The 20,649-nt window shown below is 48.2% G+C and overlaps 1 protein-coding gene across 1 annotated transcript in view; it reads right to left on the bottom strand.

The window, feature by feature from the left end:
- The window catches only part of LOC144111166 (pikachurin-like), a 180,369-nt gene extending 162,924 nt beyond the window's left edge, over positions 1–17,445 (bottom strand). Inside the window, exon 1 of the mRNA XM_077644331.1 lies at positions 16,918–17,445. Within this exon, the coding sequence (XP_077500457.1) occupies positions 16,918–17,044 (127 nt within the window). The 5' untranslated portion in view covers positions 17,045–17,445. The remainder of the gene's footprint in view (positions 1–16,917) is intronic.
- Between the last annotated feature and the right edge of the window lie 3,204 nt (positions 17,446–20,649).

The raw sequence follows: 20,649 nt of genomic DNA, 5'->3' as shown, positions 1-20,649 counted from the left end.
GGAATGGGGGACATATAGGCAAGGAAAACAAAAACCTGCAGGTGCGCAGAAACATACAGAGGTGGCAGAACGCACAACAGCCACCATGGGTGCGAGCAGTGACCGCTGAAGAAGTGGCTGGAGTGACAGGAGAGGGGGTGAGGGGAGTAGATCATAAGCTATAGCAGAAGGGAATGCGGGCGACATATCCATATACAGACGCGTCAGTGGAACCTACAAAAAAAAAAGAGTAAAAGCAGGAGAAGGTATGAAAGAATAAACAACGAACAAATTCCTCGGAACATCTTCTGGCCCGCACACAGAGAGATGACAGCGGAGCACGACCGGGCTCGCAGGGTATAGTGGACGGCAAACACATATGCTGAAGGAGATGGGCCGGAGTCAAGAAGGGGGGACGAGTCAGGAAGGGAAGCAGGGCGATGGAATTGGAGCGGAGGAAAAGAAATGACTGAAAACGTAAATAAAAAAGGCGGAAAATGCGAAGAAAGGAGTGGGCCATCCGTCCGTCGGGCCGGCCGGCAGCCCCAGGGACCATCGATCGCCGACTCGCCGTTCGACGTGATCCGCAACGGCGGCAGAGCGGGCCAACTCCGGCGGCGCCGAAGGTGCGAGCGGCGTCGGCCGGACAACCCAGAGGCCGCGCAGCGGTCAGAGTCTCTCCCCTGGGGGTGATTGCTGCAGCTCAAGGCCGCGGCGGCGTGCACCATATTGGGCACTTGCACGTCGACGACGTAACACTGTTCGTGTGTAGCGCGCGTAAAGGCGAAGCTTGGTTTTCCTGCAATTGGGAGCCTGCGCAGCCAAGGAGGCACTGCAATTGTTCCATTCGGTGACTCAAAACTGCTTTTGTCAGCCGCTTGGGCCGCTTCAAACGCGAGAACACATTCAGCGCGATTAGATACCCGCGTTTGGCTGACGGCATTCATTGTCTAACTTCTATCACGTACATACGCCTTCGACAGAGCGCGGAGGCTCACGCCAATAAGCGCCTGAAGGTGGCGCGGAAGAGTGCTAATAGTACTACCCACAACTGCTTGCTCTTCTTGCTAAGCAGTATGTTATGGCGCTGCAATCGGCACCGCAAACTTCAGCGCAAGTTCTCCATTGGTAACGGATTGCAAAATGTTTCGGTCTTCCCTGCTTGCTCATTTATGGGCGATTCGGTACTGGCATCGTTGTTTGGGACGTGAGCTACACACGGGATGCATAGAGCACGTAACAGACGGCTTGTTCGCGTAAAAAACCAGGTTTGAAAAAAATGGAGACGTAGCTTGCGGCGGCGCAAATTTAGTCGTCAAGGTATTAACAGGACATCTGCTCAGATTGGATGCTCGCGGCTATGTTGGTGCTGGCGGTGATTTTCGTTTTGAGCACCGGTTGAAGACAACACCTGCTTGATAAATAAAGAACGATGGACATCATTAATGGAAAACGCTGCATCAGTCCCTGCACGGCACGGTAAGTAACCATATTGACACTGAAGTGTTCTTTTTACTGAACGGGTCCGATTGTGACCATCGTTATCTTTCCTATGAAGAAAAAAACGTCTCTACCAGAGATCTGGAGCTGTCCGCGGCTTTCTTCAGTTGTTTCACCAAAATGTTCCACGAAAACCACGCAATCTTCCAACCAGTGCCTCCTCTCAGCCCACCTCTGCAAACGGTGAGCAAAGCTGCTGCTCCAGCCGATTGTCGTTGGAAAAAGCGCCGCGCCGCGGATGAATCGAGAGCTACGCAAGAAGTGGTACGAAGCAGGAATCTGACCGACGCGTGGTGTAGGTCTGTAGTATAGGAGTAGGAGAAATAACACCAGACCCGCGCGACCGTTGGCAAGCATGACGCAAGCTGTCGAGCCTAAAGTCACTGGAACGGGAAAAGTACCGCATTCGTTTTCTCTCGCCGCCGCGCCGGCGGGCCAGCGCGCGCGTGCTCACGATTCGTTCTCCGCGGTGACGTGTCATTCCCCGCCATAAATGGTCCGCTCGCTTCTTTCTCGCGGCCGCCGGCACACAGATCGTCCGCAGCATTACGTAGCACTTGCTCTTATGGGCCGAGATAAGCGTGCGCAGCATTTCCAGTCACGTAGTGACGCTTGTGCCTGCGTAGAGACTGCGCGCGGCCATCGCTTCAGCGGCGCTGGACCAAATATGGCGGCTCCGGTGATGGTCGCGGTACTTTTCCCGTTCCAGTGACTTTAGTCGAGCCCTCTTGGTAGCGCCGCAGCGCGGCAACTAGCTGAAGTGAGGCGTACCGGTGGCTCCCATTGCGAAGCGGGCGAAGCGGCTGGCATTGTAAAAAATAGAGGAGATAGAGGAGGCACTGTTCCAACGCTTGAGACTATATTGTCTGCTCCGGACATGTTTGAGCCACACGGGCGCTTGTTGCTGAAGCTGCTGAATATGAGTGCGCCGGTGCGGCATCCAGTCGCAGCTGCAGCCGATTTGTGGTGGAAGGAAGTGCAGATGCCGCCGCTTGACGCTGAGATTTCGACGCTCAATGGTGACACCGCGATAAGCGTCTTAACGAGTGAGCATTAGTACCTCCATGTGACCAAAAATTGTCCAGCGTCGACATCAACAGCATAGAGCCGACCGTTTCAATCCCCGCAAACGGGATAGCCGGCCGTTCCAGCAACCTCGGTGGGCGACCTAGATTACGTGACCTGGTGGCGTCATCACAACCTGCCCACCGGATTGTGAGCAAACTGAGAACCAATGCAGGCAACAGTTAAATTAATGATTGGCCGCGCTAAGTATCTCGGGAAGAGCCACCTGGGTTGCACAATCCCCCCCGGTGGCAGCACCTGCCATCGCGGGGCAGCCGCCGCGGTGGCTCAGTGGTTATGGCGCTCGGCTGCTGGCCCGAAAGACGCGGGTTCGATCCCGGCCGCGGTGGTCGAATTTCGATGGAGGCGAAATTCTAGAGGCCCGAGTACTGTGCGATGTGAGTGCACGTTAAAGAACCTCAGGTGGTCGAAATCTCCGCAGCCCTACACTACGGCGTCCCTCTTAACCTAAGTCGCTTTGGGACGTTAAACCCCTTTAAACCAAACCAAACCATCGTGGGGCAGTGGCGCATCGCGTAACAGCTGCACCACTGCGCCAAGACGGGTACGAAGACTTCCACCAACCTATGAATGTAAAGTCGAGAATAGCCAGTTCCGCATAAGCGGGCAATAACCCGTTAACGCTATTGCGTCACGCCCCTATGGCGACACATAAGTGCCCACTGCAATTTTTCTGCAAGATATGGCATCAACAGAGTGCGCGGAAATTCGCTCAATGTATGTAAAACTGGTGAAAAACACAAAGAAGTGGGCACCGCAGACGCGGTTCGCACCACAAAGCGCCAAGTACGAAGCCGAAGTTGCAAATGTGCGCTTGGTGCAGCATTATTGAAGGTAATGACCTTCCTTCCTATATGTAGCAAAATAGTTCCTTTATAGTGTTTCCATCGCTCGCATGGAGCAGTTAAGACTGCCTTTGAAAACCAATAGGAAACGCTTTTCACTGCGGATATATTGATTGTTATAGTGAAATCTTACAAATGTGAAAAAACTTCGCTCAAACTTTTTCGCGTTCAAAAATGCTTTTACCCTGAATTATTGGGTATGTGCATATCTCTACTGCGCATGTGTGGTACGAGCGCGTGGTTATTCAGAACCAGTGGAGCTGTAGACATGGAAAGGGAGGAGCAGCGCCCATGTGAAAAATCCGGAATTCAACAAAAATGAATCTAGCCCAGTTACAACCGCTTCGTTAGCGTATCTGTGTTTTAGAAAAAAGGGATTCCACACGTTCAGTGTGAACCTTTCCAACGCTTACAAGCTCTAAATTTCAGGCCAAGCCCAAAAGATTGCGTGAAATAGTCAGATCCTGGCGATGTCGACAACTTGTATCCGAACTCTTGCTGTTATTTACAGCATGCGTTAAATTTTGCCCGCAAAACACATGCCGCAACTGAAGGCACAGAAATGGAAACCTTTTACAGCGCAGTATGCCCAATCTCATTAAAAGGATATTATATACTACAAAAAAACGTAGCGTTTAGACAGGAAAAAGAAAGGCTAGGACAGGAGGGGTGCTACTGCTGTCCTCATCTTTCTTTGTCCTGTCAAAACGCTATGTTTTTCGTTGAACATAATGTCTGACCAACTGGCGCCGCAGTATACTCCATTAAAAGGCACATCCAAACTGCAAAAACAAAATGGCAAACACGATAGAAATTGAAAGCGAAGGCGCAAAATTGCAGTAGGCGCATTCTCCAGATCTCATCTGCCTTTTCAATGCCGAAGGTTCGACCTCGAGAAGCTACAGTATAAGCAAGAGGACTAAAACGCAACGAAGCAGAGGCGGAAAGTGAAGCGCACGACTTCAGGTCAGCACGGACAGTCCCGACTGCACAAGAGCCGGAGGCAAAACTCTTAAACGAAGGAAGCAGGGGCAACCGCAAATGTGGCGACGCGCATCTCATTTCGTCCGTGGCCTTCCTTTCTGGACCAAGAGACAGAAAGGGGAAAAAGGAAGAGGAGGGAGCGTGCGGGAGAGATCGAAGGAGGTATAGCGCATTTCCATTTCGTCGGGCGTCTCCCGCAGGCCCTCCAAGAACGAACGCACACAGGCGTAAACACGCGCACGCAGACTCACAAGGAAAAAGGCACGAGGTCCGCAAGCCTTTCCCGAAAGGCTCACCAACCAGGAAGGCCCTCCCGGAAAACCACGGGGCCCCGTCGAACACTTCAAAGGCTAGCAGACCTCCTGCCGCTGCACTGCAGTCCCCGTTGCTTCCCTAAGGTCCCTTCCCTATGCGGCCCGCGCGCCTTCCGGATCTTCCTCGCCTTCTCCCGTATACCCTTTTCTCCCTGCACAGCACCCAATCGCCTCAGGGAGTGCTCTCCATTTTCTTTCTCTTTCTTTTCCTTTCCGTCCCGCGGCGCCCTGACTTTTGATTCGGCTGATTCGGCCCCTCACAGAGCCCTGCCGTCGTCGACGTCGGTCCCGTGTGATCTCCAGTCCCGGCACCGTTCCGCTGCTCGGTTGTGGTTCGTGTTTTTCACCAACTTTCCCGTTTTTTTTTCATCGGATCTTTCCTGACCCGAAAGCTCATCGCATTTCGTGCCCGCCAGGGATGATCTGATGTGCTGAATTCTCGTTGCATTTAGACGCCCGCTGCCTCACTCTGTATGTGTGCGACTTGGATTCATTTGTGCTAACTTTCTACTTTGCCGATTGTCCTTTTCGTCCGTTTCGTTCCCTGGGGCGGCGCGCGTTTGGCCGCCACCCGCACGCTGAAGGTGATTCCAATTCAATCAGATAGTGACTTCGGTAGGGGGGAAAAAAGAAGGGAATGCCTCCGGGGCAGCCAAGGAACCGCCCAAAATGAAGATATCGGTGTTGTGCGGGACACCCATGAAAAGACTCGCGGTATAAGGCAGATTATAAAACGAATTTGCTTCTATTAAGGAACGAATTCTGGAGTCCCTGACAAAGACTGAATGTCACTTCAAAGTAGGATGATAGCGGTGTTTTCTTAAAACGCACCTTCTCGACGAGGTGCTGAAAGTGACATCTGCTAAAATGTTTTAGATCACTCTCTGTTTTGGTCCTAATTAGACTCATCCCTCTGGGCGTCTCGTTTGCGTTTTTTATTTTTTTATTTTAAAATGCCCCTAAAGACTCTCGTTGAGGGTATTTATGCATAATTGTTGAGGTTTTAGTGTACAATGCGATATACACAACGGTATTTTTAAGCAGGAAATTGTTCATAAACGCAATTTTTTCGCATCATATAAAATTTCATTATAAAAATGAATATATCGTTAGATCACTCAACGGCAATCTTGTATTTTTTCTATTAGCGGTATTGCTATCATCAAAAGCGTTCCCCATTGTTTTTTTTATAGCAGTTTTAATCTGTTCGATGCGAACGATGGCAATATTTAAAAAAATATTTTGCTAGATATCAGAAGGATGAACCTTTACCTTCAATATTTCCATAATAGTACAACCTTACAATTTTCCAGTTTTAAATTTTTTTGTCCGAGAATGCTGCTCATGAACAAACAACAAGAGCATGAAAAAGGTACAATTGACAGGCTAGCGATAACATGGTAGTGAAATATAAATACCTGCAAATAGTAATACATACAAAACAACACAGAAAAACATCAACAGACATTATAATGCAAGTCCAAAGTAGGCGATACAATATTAGGGCACGACAACCAATGAGGAGAGTAGTGTCTTTCGTTTTTGGCCCATACGCACTAGAAAGATTCATGTTAGCATCTACTTTGAAGTCTTTTGACAGCATGTCCCTCTCCGAGAATTTGACCCTAGGCGCTTGGCCGAGAGTTCGAAAAGTCTACATGCAACGCGGGTGGTCTCACGCTTTTGAAGTGACACGTGCCTTGACTCACGTTTGTAATGTTAGAAAGTGTGTCTTGTCTTTTTTCATCTGCCTCCTCCCGTCATCATCATTCCCCATCGTGACCTTCCTTCTTCTTGCCATTCCCCAGTGCAGAGTAGTAGGCCAGATATTTTTAAGAGCGTTAGCTCTCACTCATCACGTTTCGAGATTCCGTGGGGTCTGCTACCACCCTTGATCAGAGCGCCATCTGTTGCAGGAACTATTCATCACGTTTCGAGATTTCGTGAGGTCTCCTACCCCCTGAGATCAAAGCGCCATCTGTGGCTGCAGCTAGTTAACAGGGCATCTCGCATTGAGACTTGTAGCGCCGTCTACAATAGCATTGTAGAAACAACCATCTGCCGCGCGCCAATGATGACATCACGGTGCAGAATGTTAGTGCAACTATGTGAAAATGACGTCAGAGGATGAAACGGCGCAATAGTTTCGGTTTCTCGAATCCAACATGGCGCCCATAACATTGATAGGGACCTCTCATCTCTCTTCCCCGCTCACCAAAAAATACCCTAAAACGGGCAGGAAAACTGTCCCGGTACGGGACCGCTATACATGTATACATTCGTGCCGCTATATATACTCCGACAACGGGCACCCATCCGGGGACTGTTGTATACCGAATTTGGTAGGCAAATAAAACCCTATGGGTTGTGTAATAGAGCTATAACCAGAAATAAATAATAGGTAAACATAGTATACATGCAGTTACTAATTAGAGCGCTACCATATCGCACCGCAAATCGAATTCTAGGCCCACCTTGACCGCCCAAACGAAGCAAATTCTGTTTGGGACGTATCTTGAGGGGGTGCAACGCGACAGTGAGTACACGTGGACCGTAATTTTTCTGATAGATGGCGCTAGGTGGTGATCGTTTCGCTAGGCGGCGTGCGTGCACGCGCAGCCGAGCAAGGTGGCAATTCATCCCGTTTCAAAGGGTATTACATTCCGTTTCTCGAGACGGGCGGCGCGTTCTTCTTCGCTTTCTTCGTCTAGTAAACCAAGCAGCTAACGCTCGTTACTTCAACGTCTTCAAGACGGTGGCGGCCGTTTTTTTTTCGGCCAACATCTCTGCCTTTCCCGTCAATAAACTCTCTTTCTCTCTGGACACGAAAAGAGCAAGAAAAAATATTACTAGTACAAGGCTAAGAAAAAAAGAAAATTTGTTTCTAAATGCCAACGTCTCTGCGTACTAGGTCACGAAATTCAGATGCGTTAGGTTCGATGGCTATGTTTGCTTGTAGGTTACTCCACTCGATTGTAGTGGAATAACCTACCAGCACAAAGTAGCAGCTGGAATACAGTGCACAAGAAAGACGAACCTTTCCCTGGCGCGTTTCACACTTCATGCACTGCACCAGCGACCCTGTTTTCCCGCTGTTCATACACATTGTCTGACTGATTTCACTCCTAAAACTTGCTGCAACCTTGCGCGGTGATCGAGCTCACGGCTCGAGTGGGGGTGAACGAGCGTTTCGTTCAAACGAGTTGGGTAATTTGCTCGCGCAAGCCGATGACCGAGGCCAAAATTACTCCTAGACAATTTTACTAGCACAACTAGCGAGTGGTAGTAATCATCAGTCGACGTAACGCTGCGTGTTTACTCCTGTGACACGTTCGTGGCATGTAACTCTTCCAGCAGATCGCACAGCCACGCAGCAAGACTCGGCTGCAGGCTCGGAAAAAAACAATTTGACTCCGCAACGCAAGCAAATCGCCTAAGATGGCTGCAGTTAATGAGAGGACGCCCATGATCCATGATGTAGTCTCTAATGTGTCTTCCTTAATCTGAGGTCGATTGAAAATGGATAATTACTCGTTTGTGTGAGCCGCGCTCTTACTCCGTTATCGATGGTATCCAAACGTGGCGGCTGGGTCATGAAGCAGCACAGCAAGAAATTGTTCCGAGCGCACTGATCCCGTAAAATTTGACATCTTGCTGTACGTGCTGCTTAAGAAGTACAAATAATTGTGGAATTTAACGTTCCGAAGCAGCACATAGATTGTGAACGATACAGTCATGGAAGGCAAGGGCAATACAAAGGAGCTGCTGTATAACACAAATGTTAGAAGCATGCTTGAGTGTGCTTGCACAGTATGGGATCCGAAATTCTTGCTTGACACTCAGAAGCTAGAAAGAGTTCAGAATTTGGCCGTTCGTTTTGTTCTTAATAACTATAGACGATATTTCAGTGTAACGAGCGTGAAAGAGCTTTGGGTTGGGACATACTTCAAAAACGTAGGGAAGTTCTGCGTTTAAAATTTCATTTAATATGCGTTTAATGTATTTCATTACGGAATTGGAATAAACCGAACCAAATATATAGTCAACCCTAATTTTGTGTCTTTACGGATAGATCATTCACTTAAAGAATGCAGATGCCGGACGGACCTGTTTAGAATGTTTTTTTTTTAAACAATTTCGGAATCGAACAAGCTGCCCGATGAAGTAGTGTCCATATTATCAAATCATTCATATTCTTTCATGCTGTGGCATTTTTTTATGTATAATAATTCCGTGTTCTTTCTATCTCAATGTTATCTTTTTTTTTTTGCAACCACCACCCGCACGCGGTGGTATCCGTATATTTCTTCTTTTCACCCCCCCCCCCCCCACTCCAACTAATTTAATGCCAGACAATGGCGCTGTGGGTGTGATGATAAATAACTTTATTAATTTAGACCACCTGGAGTTACGCACACCACACGGGCACATTTTGCGTTTTGCTTACATGGAAACGTGACGGCCTCGATCGAGATTTAACCCGGATCCTCGGGCTCAGAAGCCTAGCGGCCTATCCAGTGAGCCACCGCGGTGGGTGTAATGTGCAGAGCCATATTAGTCATAGTGTCTCACTATTAGACAAATGCTCATCGACTGTTATATGATCTGTTTTGTACACTTATTAACTCAACCAGCAGTCACCGGAGCCAAGGAAAGCACAGGGAAATATGTCGTTTTCCTGGTTCAATAGCAGTGCAAGCTAGCAGCCATACTTGCAAAAGGCCATGTAACGCGTTTCTTTCATGCCGGTAAAAATGTCCAGCACCTTCCATGTATGTGAAATACTCTGATCGGTGCACATATATGTCACAGTATTACTGCAAATTGCCTATCCATCTTCTTCAATCTATCGAAAAACAGCTGATATTTGTGGGCAAAGTTTCCTTTGTTGAAATTCCTGGTGTCAGCTTGGAGGACAGGACCATCCTGACGTCATGGGAACCTGAATATCTGCTGTTCCACCAGGCATGAACGTCGTATAGGTGGTGCAGAAAATCTGACATGACATTTCCAGTGACTCGGCACAGGTTATGCTATTAGTATCGATGCCGTTCCTATCAATCCCACATGAATAGCAACCCATGTAGTGGCCGAAGCACGTAACTCTGTGCTTCCTGTCGAACTGACCAGCGAACTACGTTCCTTTTTACTGGCACGTTGTAGTGAACCCGGCAGACTGCATGTGAGATTCTGATGTACTTATGTCCGGCTTCTGAGTGAGAAATATTTTCCATATCCCTTTTACTTTCTTGTTACCATGGTTTGTTGCGCATATTAATATATTTCTCAGCTTCTCTGCTCTTCCTGTAATCGTTGCTTTGTTTTGTGTTGTGTTTTATGACACATACACAACTAAGGCCATCATGCGCCAAGCACAGAGTATAGAAAAAGCTTTTTTCTGAATTTTATAGAATTGTGAAAAACAACCGGTGATATAGGGGGCCTAAAACGTTCGTACTATCTAGTGATCACACAGAAAAGAAATTCTAGAAATCGCTACTAGTAAAAGCTTCAAAAGAGGGTTGGGTAACCTCAGCAGCTATCCTTGGCTGGGCAAGGATCTCGAGGCTCTCAATCACTCAAATAAACACCTCAGCCTTCTTTCCAGGAATCAAAAAGTGGTTGAAATGCATCAGGTGAAGCACTGGGTCATAATTTACATTTTTTGAAGAAAACGTGCATCTGTTAGAAATCTAAAAAAGAAAAGACATGTCCACAACTGCATTATCACCTAAGAGCAGCGCTGGCTGAAAAGTGATGCATTAATTATAAAACAGGGAAAAGCACTTTTTCCTCAACTTTTCTTTTTTCGCGCATCAAAATAAAATGTGATTTACTGTAAGCTTTTCACCACATTTGCAAACTGGTTTGTCTTTTTTTGCCAGCAGAAAGCTGTGTGTAAGGTGGGTGTTGCCTGTATGGAGACGGCAGACAATGACTTCCTTAAAACGTTCCTGGTGCACGCATGACTTCCATTCACTTAAAACTGGCTTTAGGAAGTGTAATTTGTTATTTAATTCGTTGTTTAAGGACCTTAGACAACGGAAGGAAAATATGAAGCTTATTTCCAGCACTTGTGCACACGTAGGCATTCTTCTGTCTGCGAGTGGTGGTTCATTTGCTTCTACCTGAAGATTATTTAATGGTGATTTTCTGTACGCGCCAGTTGAGAGACGCAACCCTAGGTTTTGCACCGGATCCAGTCGTTTGAGGTACGATGGTCTCGCTGACCTGTATGCTGTACATTCATTATCTAACATAGAGCGTACAAAACAGCGTTAGATTTGTAAAAGGCATGTCCTATCAGACCGCCCGCGTTTTCGTGAGAGTACTTTGAGTATGTTCAGAGATTTCGAGGCTGTATTTTTGAGAGCGTTCATGTGAGATAGGAATGTAAGCTTTTGTCAAACGTAATACCAAGAAATTTGTGTTCATTTTTTACAGGTAATTTAGTTTTGTTTATGTGTAAGGTGGGGTCAGTTTGTAGGCTTAATTTGAGCGAGAGCAGAACAGCTACTGTTTTTTTGTGCGGAAACTGGAATCCATTCCTATCTACCACGTCACTAGTTTGTTTATTGTCAACTGTACTTGTCTCTCGCATGCTGATACGTTGGAAGATGTGCAGGCCACTTGGAGATCACCAACACCGACTGAATAGATAATAGATTTTGAGATTATTCTGCAACTTGTATTCATGTTTACAACAAAAAGTGTTGTGCTTAAAATACACCGCAGAGGTACCCCATACTCCTGAATGAATTTTCTCGAAAGGGTTGTGCCTATGCGTACATGAAATTATCTATTGAACAGGAAATCATTGCAACAGTTCAACATCCTACCGCGGATGCCTATGTCCACTCGGTCGCGGAGGACCCCAAACCTCCAGGTTGTATCCTATGCTTTCTCCATATCGAAAAAGACGGCAAGACAGTGCTCTCTGTGTATCAATGCTTCTCGGACAGTATTTTCAAACCGAACAACATGATAAATAGTTGAGCACGTTTTTCTAAATCCACACTGATAAATGTCGAGAAGTTTACGAGATTCTAGGACAAAGGTTAATCTATTGTTAACCTACCAGGTGATGTCACTGTACCTCAGGGGTTCTAACTGAGGGGGCAGTGAGAATGGGGAGTAGCTGCCAGTTAGCTTCGAACATTCTTCCACATTTGTTTCGACATGGTTGAGCTGCTTATAGAAGACACGTAATTGTGTCACGATGAATTTTTGGCACTGCGACGAATATATATGGCCTTCTCTCGCGCCTTTCTAAAATTTATAGAATTCTGATATGTTGGGCATCTACGAAAAATGCGTGTTTTGTTCCCTTCTTGCTTCTCTACATTCTTGTGCATACCAAACTTTTTTTTATTTTATTCTACATCTCCAGAGGACTGAGGAATAGCTAGGCACGCAGCCGTAATAGTACAGTTTGTGAAAAATTAATTAAGTTCGTCTACACTTAGGTTGTTTAACTATTCTGTCGGGGCTGGCATTTTTTCGGAACAGTGCCAAATGTAGCTTCTATCGTCGCGGTTTTGTTGCGATGGCTGTTGGCGTGGATGAGAGGCTGGTTATGACAAGGATATAACCGTTTCCATGTGCATTGTCCGAAACATCCCGTTTAGAATCGTTAATAAGTGACGGTGAACTAAAAGATAAAACGAAACAGCTTATTCTCCCTGACGATTGGGAGCAGTATGTGCCATTACCAAAGTTCACCCAACACACATTACTACATAGAATGGAATCCTCTATACTCTGACCTTGGTATCTGTTTTCCCACTACCCTAAAAAGTGGAATCTTCATTGAAGTATACCAGATAAAGCTCTGGCAGTTGCTCTAAAACGTTTTCTAATATTCAGCATCAACTCACTATGAGTTATTTTCAGGCGTGGTTCGAGGTATACGGAGCGCACTGTTATAGTTTTACATGTAAGCAGAGTGGTGCTACAGCCTCTAAGTTTTACTTCACGAGCAGCAACTCCCCTTCGTACTATAATGGCTACGCACCCAAATGTCTGCTCGCGTGTTCTCGATCGCGGCGGAAAACGTTACAATTCTATGCTGGAGACCTAGGTTTTTTCTTGTGTGCAAACAGCTACAAGAGACAGTGAAGCAGATATTTATTTTATGTCGCTTAACTTGCCTAAATGTCCCCTGCAATTTCGATGTACTATAGGCGCCACTTTATTTTGCATGTGATGAGTAGAAAAAGTAGACTAGCTTTCTGTTTCCCACATGACTTGGAGCCTCTTTCTTTATGACCGATACAAAGAGTACCGCCGTCCACCTGACGTGGACGGCGCAAGGCTGATGACCGTGTAGAAGGCACATGGACGCTCGAGTTAGCCCTCAACTTGCGGGAAGAGGTCGTGAGGACCGCCAACCCGTAGGTTCACGTAGTTTGTTTCGGGGGCGGCGGTATAGAATTAGCTACTCTACCCGGGGGCGCTGATGGCCCGGCATCAGGCTCACTGCATGTGGCCTGGACAGATGCAGAAGCCTGGCATGGTGTGCAGCTGCGCCCACGCACCACATCGGTGAAGTTGGATTTTGTGGTGAAGGAGAATGTGTCTGTGATAGCAAGTCGCCTTCTTTGGTTGTTTAAATGAAATGTTTTATTTAGTATTTATAGTGAATATTTCTTTTTCCTTCTTCCTGAACGGATACGCCCCGCAGTATGCGGAGTAATCTCCTTCGTAGATTGCACCCCATGGGGCAGCGTCACATTCATCAGAAGGGTGATCCCTCGAAGCGCATTTCGCGCAAGTTTTGGGATTGCGGCAACTATGAACCGTAGCCAAAACTTCGGCAATTAAAGCATCTGCGAGGGTTGGGTATGTATTGCGTTACATTTTCTTTCAAATGTCCCATTTCGATTGTGTTTTGCAAGGTGTTGGTGTTAAACGCCAGGCTAAGGTATTTTGTGTCTATGTACTTATTGCTTTTCCGGATATTGATAAGGTGATCATCTGTGGCATCTTGGTCGCTGAACCCTTCAAGCATGTCTTTTTCTGTGATGTGGACGAAATCACTTTCGGCTTCGGACAGTGTTCATAGATCGCTGGGAGGTGACGGAGACCGGAAAGCCCCCTTGGACACAATGTTTGCGGCTTTTGGAGAGGAGGAGAAGAACTTTAATGGAACAGGCGAGGTCTGCCTGGTTGTCGGCCTGGCATGCTACTCCAGTTGTTGCGTTTGAATGCAGCGTATTGTCACGCAGTTTGAGCAATAAGTCACCGCTGGCCGTTTTTGATACCTTGTAGCATAGGCTCAAGGCGTCCGCGTCTCCTTGCAAGCAAAGTGGATGTGAAATAAACCGCGTGATGTTATCGAGGGCAGCCGCAGATTGCAGACAAACTGCTGATCGCGTTCACTCATGCATACATTAGCGACGATAACGCGAGCGCATGGCCTTCGGTGCTTTGTGTGCTGTCGTGAATAGTGTACGTATACGCTTCAATCGATCCTCAGAAGCATGAGAGCTGCAGCCGCACTCTAACTACTGAGTCAAAGCTACATCTGAGCGTAAAATTGCATGCGCACTTCTCACCAAATGGCACACTGCGCTGTCCATTATTGCATGTTTGGTGACTAACTACTCCGTAAGAGCGATTTTTTAAAATTGGCTTTTGAGGAAAGGAAATGGCCCAGTATCTGTGTCATATATCGTTGGACACCTGAACCGCGCCGTAGGGGGAAGAGATAAAGGAGGGAGTGAAAAAAGAAAGGAAGAGAGAGGTGCCGTAGTGGAGGTCTCCTGAATAATTTCGACCACTTGGGGATTTTTAACGTGCACTGACATCGCACAGCACACGGGCGCCTTAGCGTTTTTCCTCCATAAAAACGCAGCCGCCGCGGTCGGGTTCGAACCCGGGAACCTCCGGATCAGTAGTCGAGTGCACTAACCACTGAGCCACCGCGGCGGGTCGTAAGTGCGATCGCAGACATCCCTTCGGATTGACTCTGTTGTGGTTGTTGAGATTTCCGCGTTGGTGAATTCCTTCCTGTGTGTTGTGAGCGGAAACGGAAGCAGTGTACGTTGCCCCCAGCTGCACTCTAACGCCTTCCGGCTAGCTGTCGCCAGTGAATGAATGCATAATCTTGACGGACAGGCATCAGCTGATTGAATGTTTCTCGTAAATCCCTGCTTTGTGCACCGGAGCTGTGTGTATTGCGTGTAGGATGACCCGCGATGGGACGTCTTTTTCCTATAGAGGACTGGGCATGCATCTGGTACTTCTCAGCTATTTTTGAGCAAACATAAGAGCACATTCGCCTTGCCACTGCGCAGAAAATATGGAAGGCCACGCCCTCGCGTCCCGCTCCATACTTTGACGACATGCATATGTGAGCATAAATAAACAAACAGTTTGGAATTTCATAACGCGTGCAGCCTGCACAAAGTAGCCGATTCGACTGCTGAAGTGAGAACGAAACCTCTTCACTGGGCGCGTAGCAAGCACACACAGCAAACACCAACAGCGTTGAAAGCTTTCTCAACTTGCTGCGTACAACAGCTACACGCAGCCTACGCGCACAAAATGCGAGGCGAAAGCTTCAGCGATCGTATAAGTCAAAGATTAATTAACGCGGAAAGAAAAAAAAGAGAGGAAAGATCATAGAATTGAACACATCAGAATTCCTGAAAGATGTTTTAAATGTGAAAATTTTTTATACAGTTCGCACTGTCGGCTGTGCTCGTCCCGCTTATATCCTTCTATTTCGATGTTCATTGCCCACTGAGACGGTGAAATAGCGTTCGCTCACAAAAACGTCACTCGTCCCCGCTGCACACATATTCCAAAAATGGGACCACGTGTACGTCACTTTAACGCTATTTTCTTGCTTACAAAATCGTTGTTTTCAATACAAATAGCGTATTTGCTATCATGTGACTCTACCCTACCCTATCAGTCTAGACTGACCTAGTATTAGCATCACTTTAAGGCTCCAACCGCGCGAACCTCTACGAAAACCTCGCGTCCACATTATCAGCCTTAAGTGTATAGGTTAAAATTTCCTTTTACTGCCCAAGCGACTAGACTGCCACTCCAGACGTGTCATCAAGGCTATGAATAACGCCATCCGAGGCACCTTCGACAGTGAGGTAGGAAACTTGCGCGATTGTAGGAAAGACAGCACCACGCGGCGGAGGCCCTGTGCTAGCAATACGAGAAGGAAATAACGAAAGCTCTTTCATTTTTACGCCGAATGTGCCATCTGTTCCCTCAGCCCTCTTCATGCACGCTAGTTCCGCCCACACGTGAAGTGCTCGCTTGGGTTTTGGTTATGGGTTATATCATTCTCAATGCTGTTTAGTCGTAGTGTGCTTCTTGTGTCTGTGCGCCAGTAATAACCCTGTGTAACAATGCAAACTTCCGTGCTTGCGTTTCATGGCCATGAACTACTGGCATCTGCTTCTAATGGTATACCCAGTCTTGGTTCTAGCGCTACATTCTTTTCACGCCGAGTTTCTAGCCTCAGTTTGTAAAACGAGATGAATACGTGTTTGAGAAAAAGGCGTGCGGCTCTAAGCTTCGAGTAACGTTGCGCGATAACCGCGTCAAGGACATGTAGATGTATGTGCGACATGAGGCGTTTAATGCCAGCATTAAGGATACTCATAAAACGAATTAGAAATATGCGTGATTACTGCCATGACCATCATCTGTGGTGAAAGAAATTCCAGTTCTCTGCATAGCAGCGCGTATGGGACGTTTTTTGTCAGTGACTGCGACAGCGGTTTGCAAAATGCCACATCTCCATGCACCGTTCAGAAAGCCGCACATGCCGCCATTGAGTGCTTTTTTGCTATCATAGTTCTGTTGTTTTCAGGACACGGTACGTGAACGAACGGTTTTTATTTTGGAGATTATTACAGCGTCACTGCGAATCGTGAACACGGCACGCCAGTTTATGCATGCACTGCGCTGATGCAGGTTTATGGAGGGGGCCGTATCTTTCCCTTGTATCACGTAGTACCTCATCCGGGTCCAAGAAGAAAATAGGGGACAAACGAGATTTACGGCCGCACGCAGCGCACAGGCCGGATTTTATCGACTGCGCTTTCGCTCCGCAAGCGCGCCACTGCACGCTACCGCGCTCGCGCCCTGGGTCCGAGAGCCGGGGGCGTCTGAGTCACGCATTCGCCAGAAGGCAGGCTGGTCGCTGCACTCGCGTCGCGACGAGGCGGCTCGCTCACCTTGGAAGGCTGCCTCGAAGCCCACGGTCTCGGCAGAGCAGCGCACGCAGGGAAACACCGTCGCTGCACCGGTCCACAGGCCAAACACCAGCAGCGCGGCCATCTTGAATCGATTGAGTGCCGGCATGGTTTTTTGCGGCCGCCGAAAAGCCGCCCGCTCACTCACAACGAGACCAATCGCGGGCAGAAACAAACCGCGCCACCGAAAACGGCGTAATTCCTCTCCTGGCCAAGTGACGGCGAGGGGTCGTCACTGGTGCGCTGCTCCGACAGTCCTCCGGTCGCTGCGATGCACCCTCGGTTGCTTGTAGCGGTGGTCGCTTCTGGGGCCTTCCATCGGACGAGCGCGCTTAATGCGGGCGGTGCGTTCACTCCAGCAGCAGCGGTCGGTTTGCCGGTCGCTGCTGCGAATGGCACGTCGGCGCGCGGCGGATTCACTCCGTACTACCGAGTGGATGGACCTTGGGTCGGCGCAGAGCTTACGGCCGGGACCGCGGTGTGCGCGATGGTGAATTCCGCAACACAGACGGCGCCCCCTGGTGCGAGGCGTTCAAACGACGAACGCGTCGCCGCTAGGAGGCGTGCGTGATACGCTTTCTGGTATCGATCGGCCTATGGGGAACCCTTCCATAAGGTGAGAGTGCGGCGAGCGAACGCGTATTCTTCGATAAGATGACGCAGTGCTTCACAAAGCCATATACCGTGGATTCGAAAATTGGAAACCTTGCACAGCGCCAGACTCCGTATACGCAAACCTGCATCCAACCGTTGTTATGTAGTGAATGCTGTGGACGCCAGCTTAGCTAACCGCAGCATAGTGCAATGCCAAAAAGGTTGACGTTCTTTCAGGGTCTCCTAGTCTGTCGCCTTATGCCCACTAAGGTTTTGTGAACAAAACGAACATATACTAACCCATCTTAAATTCCTCGTGCAGTATGGACCTTACTCACAGGAAAGCAACCTGAGGTGGCTCGTGTGATGTTAGGTCGCCATGTTTGCGCCGTCGACTGAGCAGGGCTACTGCTTCTGTGATCGAGTGAAGAATGAAAATAATTCATGGCCCTGCCGATTGGCACCAATTGGGCGACTATCACTGCTTCGTGAGAATAGAGCAGATTTGAAAAAGGCGTAAAAGAAGAGGTTTAAAGAAAAGACTCTTATTGCAGCAACTGACCCAGAGAAAGAGACACCAACAGGTGCCACCGCTGACCACGGCATCCAGCATGGCGCTGCTCTACCATTCTAACTAACGGCCTGCTTAAGAAAGAATGACTGGTAAAACAGCATTCGTATCAAGTGCGTATAAGAGTGAACTGTGATCTGGCTGGTCCGGTCTTAGTTTCTGACATAATTATGAAGTCACTCCTGCCTACACCTCTCGTTTCCTTGCGCTGTTTATTCCTCGCTATTTGCGGCACATGCCGCTTTGAGTAGTCTGACTTGCTAGTAATAAACGAATGATAGCCATGTCTCAGCAGTTGCCCGACAGGACAAAAGGAAAGTCGCACTTATACACTATAAGCACATTTTTGTGCCATCTGAGAACTGCCGCCTCTGTGAGGTTGTTCTTGAAACAATTGAAAACTGGTTCATATGCTGTAAGGACACAATTGTGCTCTGGGATGTCTTGCAGCGGACCATGAAAAAGCGAATTTATTTGACTTCTCATATCATACAATACCTCACCGGACTGCAATTAGTTCATGAACCTCATCATCTTTTTTTTTCTGATTGGACTACACAGCTTAGGGAGAACTATAATGCGTTGTGAATCAGTTGTTTCGACAAAATCTCATTTCTGCAAAATCACTTTTGATCTGAGGGAAATGTACGAACAGACCGACTTTAAACCGGAACGGCATTTCATCTTGGTGCTGTGCTCATCTTAAGCTGCCACTCTCTCATTCGTGCTATATAGCTCCTCTATGTTGCCAGCTGTATCCTGATTGATGAGGAATCACACACCTAATTCTCGTCTGTGCGCTAATTCATTATAGCACAGTACGTGCCCGCCCCTTAGTACTGTATACGCCTCACCTGGCATCCTAACTTCACTGAGCCCTATGACATTCCATTTAAAGCCCGCCAGTTCCTCGAACAGCACTGCTAGGCTAGTCTCACTAGATAAGGTCCTGGCGTTAAAGTTGCGAGGTTCAGTTTACAATGGCGTCCTGTCCGGAGGAGCTCCCTCCACTGCGTCACCGGTCTGACCGCCGCCTTGGCCAATTGCTTCGCAGCCGCTAGAGACTGAAGGCCGACGGTTAATTGGTTTGTTCATAGAAGGCTGTGGCCAAATACTACGCCAGGGTGGCCAAATTCTGCTCTGGTGAGGGAGTGTGTTGTCAGTTCTGGTCACCGAGATCAGGCCATTCCCCAGGCCTGGTTATGCAATTCCATCGACACGCGGAGTTTTTCCAACCCGGTGGAGAAGTGCGCGGCACCAGGATTCGATCCCTGGTCATCTTGCACGCGAGGCGGATGCTCTACCTCTACGCCATCGCTGTCAACTTACCGTGTATTGTGTTGCAGTTAGCGTTACCGGAGTTCCGGGAGCCCGGGCGCCTTCAGTTTGCATGCGCAGATCGCCTCGAAAGCGCCAGATGGCGCCAGGTACCAGACATCTGCACACGCGGCTGCCGCACCGCGACTAGTGTGCGCATGCGCTCTGGTGATAGGTAGGCTCCCGGTACTCCGTTAACGGTAACGTGGCACCGGCATACTAAAGGTGTCTATTACAACAGTCCTTGTCTAACCCTTGTCATGTGTGGTTCTCCCCTGTGTTTACGCTTTTTGGGTTGGCAGGGAGGAGGAGAACACATTTATTGCTGCACTGTATTAAGTTGGGAATGGGAATTGGGGATGATTGTTGGGCTGAGTGGCAGTCCCTATTCCGGGACGCCATTCGCCGCCGCTGCTGCCCGTGCTCTCTGGACCAGGGCCCGCTGGGCCTCCAGGTCCAAGGGACAAGGCCGCCTCCCAACCCTCCCTAGCTGGCTGACTTCTAACGGCTATATATGAATTGTACTGGCGGAACCAAACCATGTGGTTGGTTGGCGAAACTTTTCTTCAGCATGCCATGTCCGCAGCGGTGGCTTAGTGGTAATGATGCTCGGCTGCTGACCCGAAAGACGCGGGTTCGATCTCGGCCGCGGCGGTCGAATTTCGATGGAGGCGAAATTCTAGAGGCCCATGTACTGTGCGAAGTCAGTGCACGGTAAAGAGCCCGAGGGGGTCGAAATTTCTGGTGACCTTCACTACGACGTCCGTCATAGCCTGAGTCACTTTGGGACGTTGAACCCAAATAAACTCAACTAAACTCTTCAACTTGCCATAAAAAGCTCGTTGGAGGCACCTAGATATCTCGTAAGTGCGGGAAGGCGAAAGCCGTTTGCGAATGAATGAATGAATGAATGAATGAATGAATGAATGAATGAATGAATGAATGAATGAATGAATGAACTTTATTTACGTCATCATGGGGCCTCACTGTCGGGGCGCAGCAATTAGGAGGGGGTGCCTCCCGGCCGGCCGTTTGCGACTCATTGTACTGACCTGAATTTGAATTTGCCGCGCAAAAATTTATCCTTCAATATCATCACCGCATATAAATCTTAAGTAAACCATGTACCAGAACGAGAGCTGTGTCGTAGTGATTAAGGTAGGTTCGCATACGCGGGGGAGGTAGCACCTGGGTTAGAATTCTGTGCAGTGCCACATGCGATGCATTCCAGG

The sequence above is a fragment of the Amblyomma americanum genome, chromosome 11, assembly GCF_052857255.1.
Source record: "Amblyomma americanum isolate KBUSLIRL-KWMA chromosome 11, ASM5285725v1, whole genome shotgun sequence".
NCBI lineage: Eukaryota > Metazoa > Arthropoda > Arachnida > Ixodida > Ixodidae > Amblyomma > Amblyomma americanum.
Note: the sequence above shows the minus strand (reverse complement) of the source record. Positions and strands in the feature narration are given on the sequence as shown.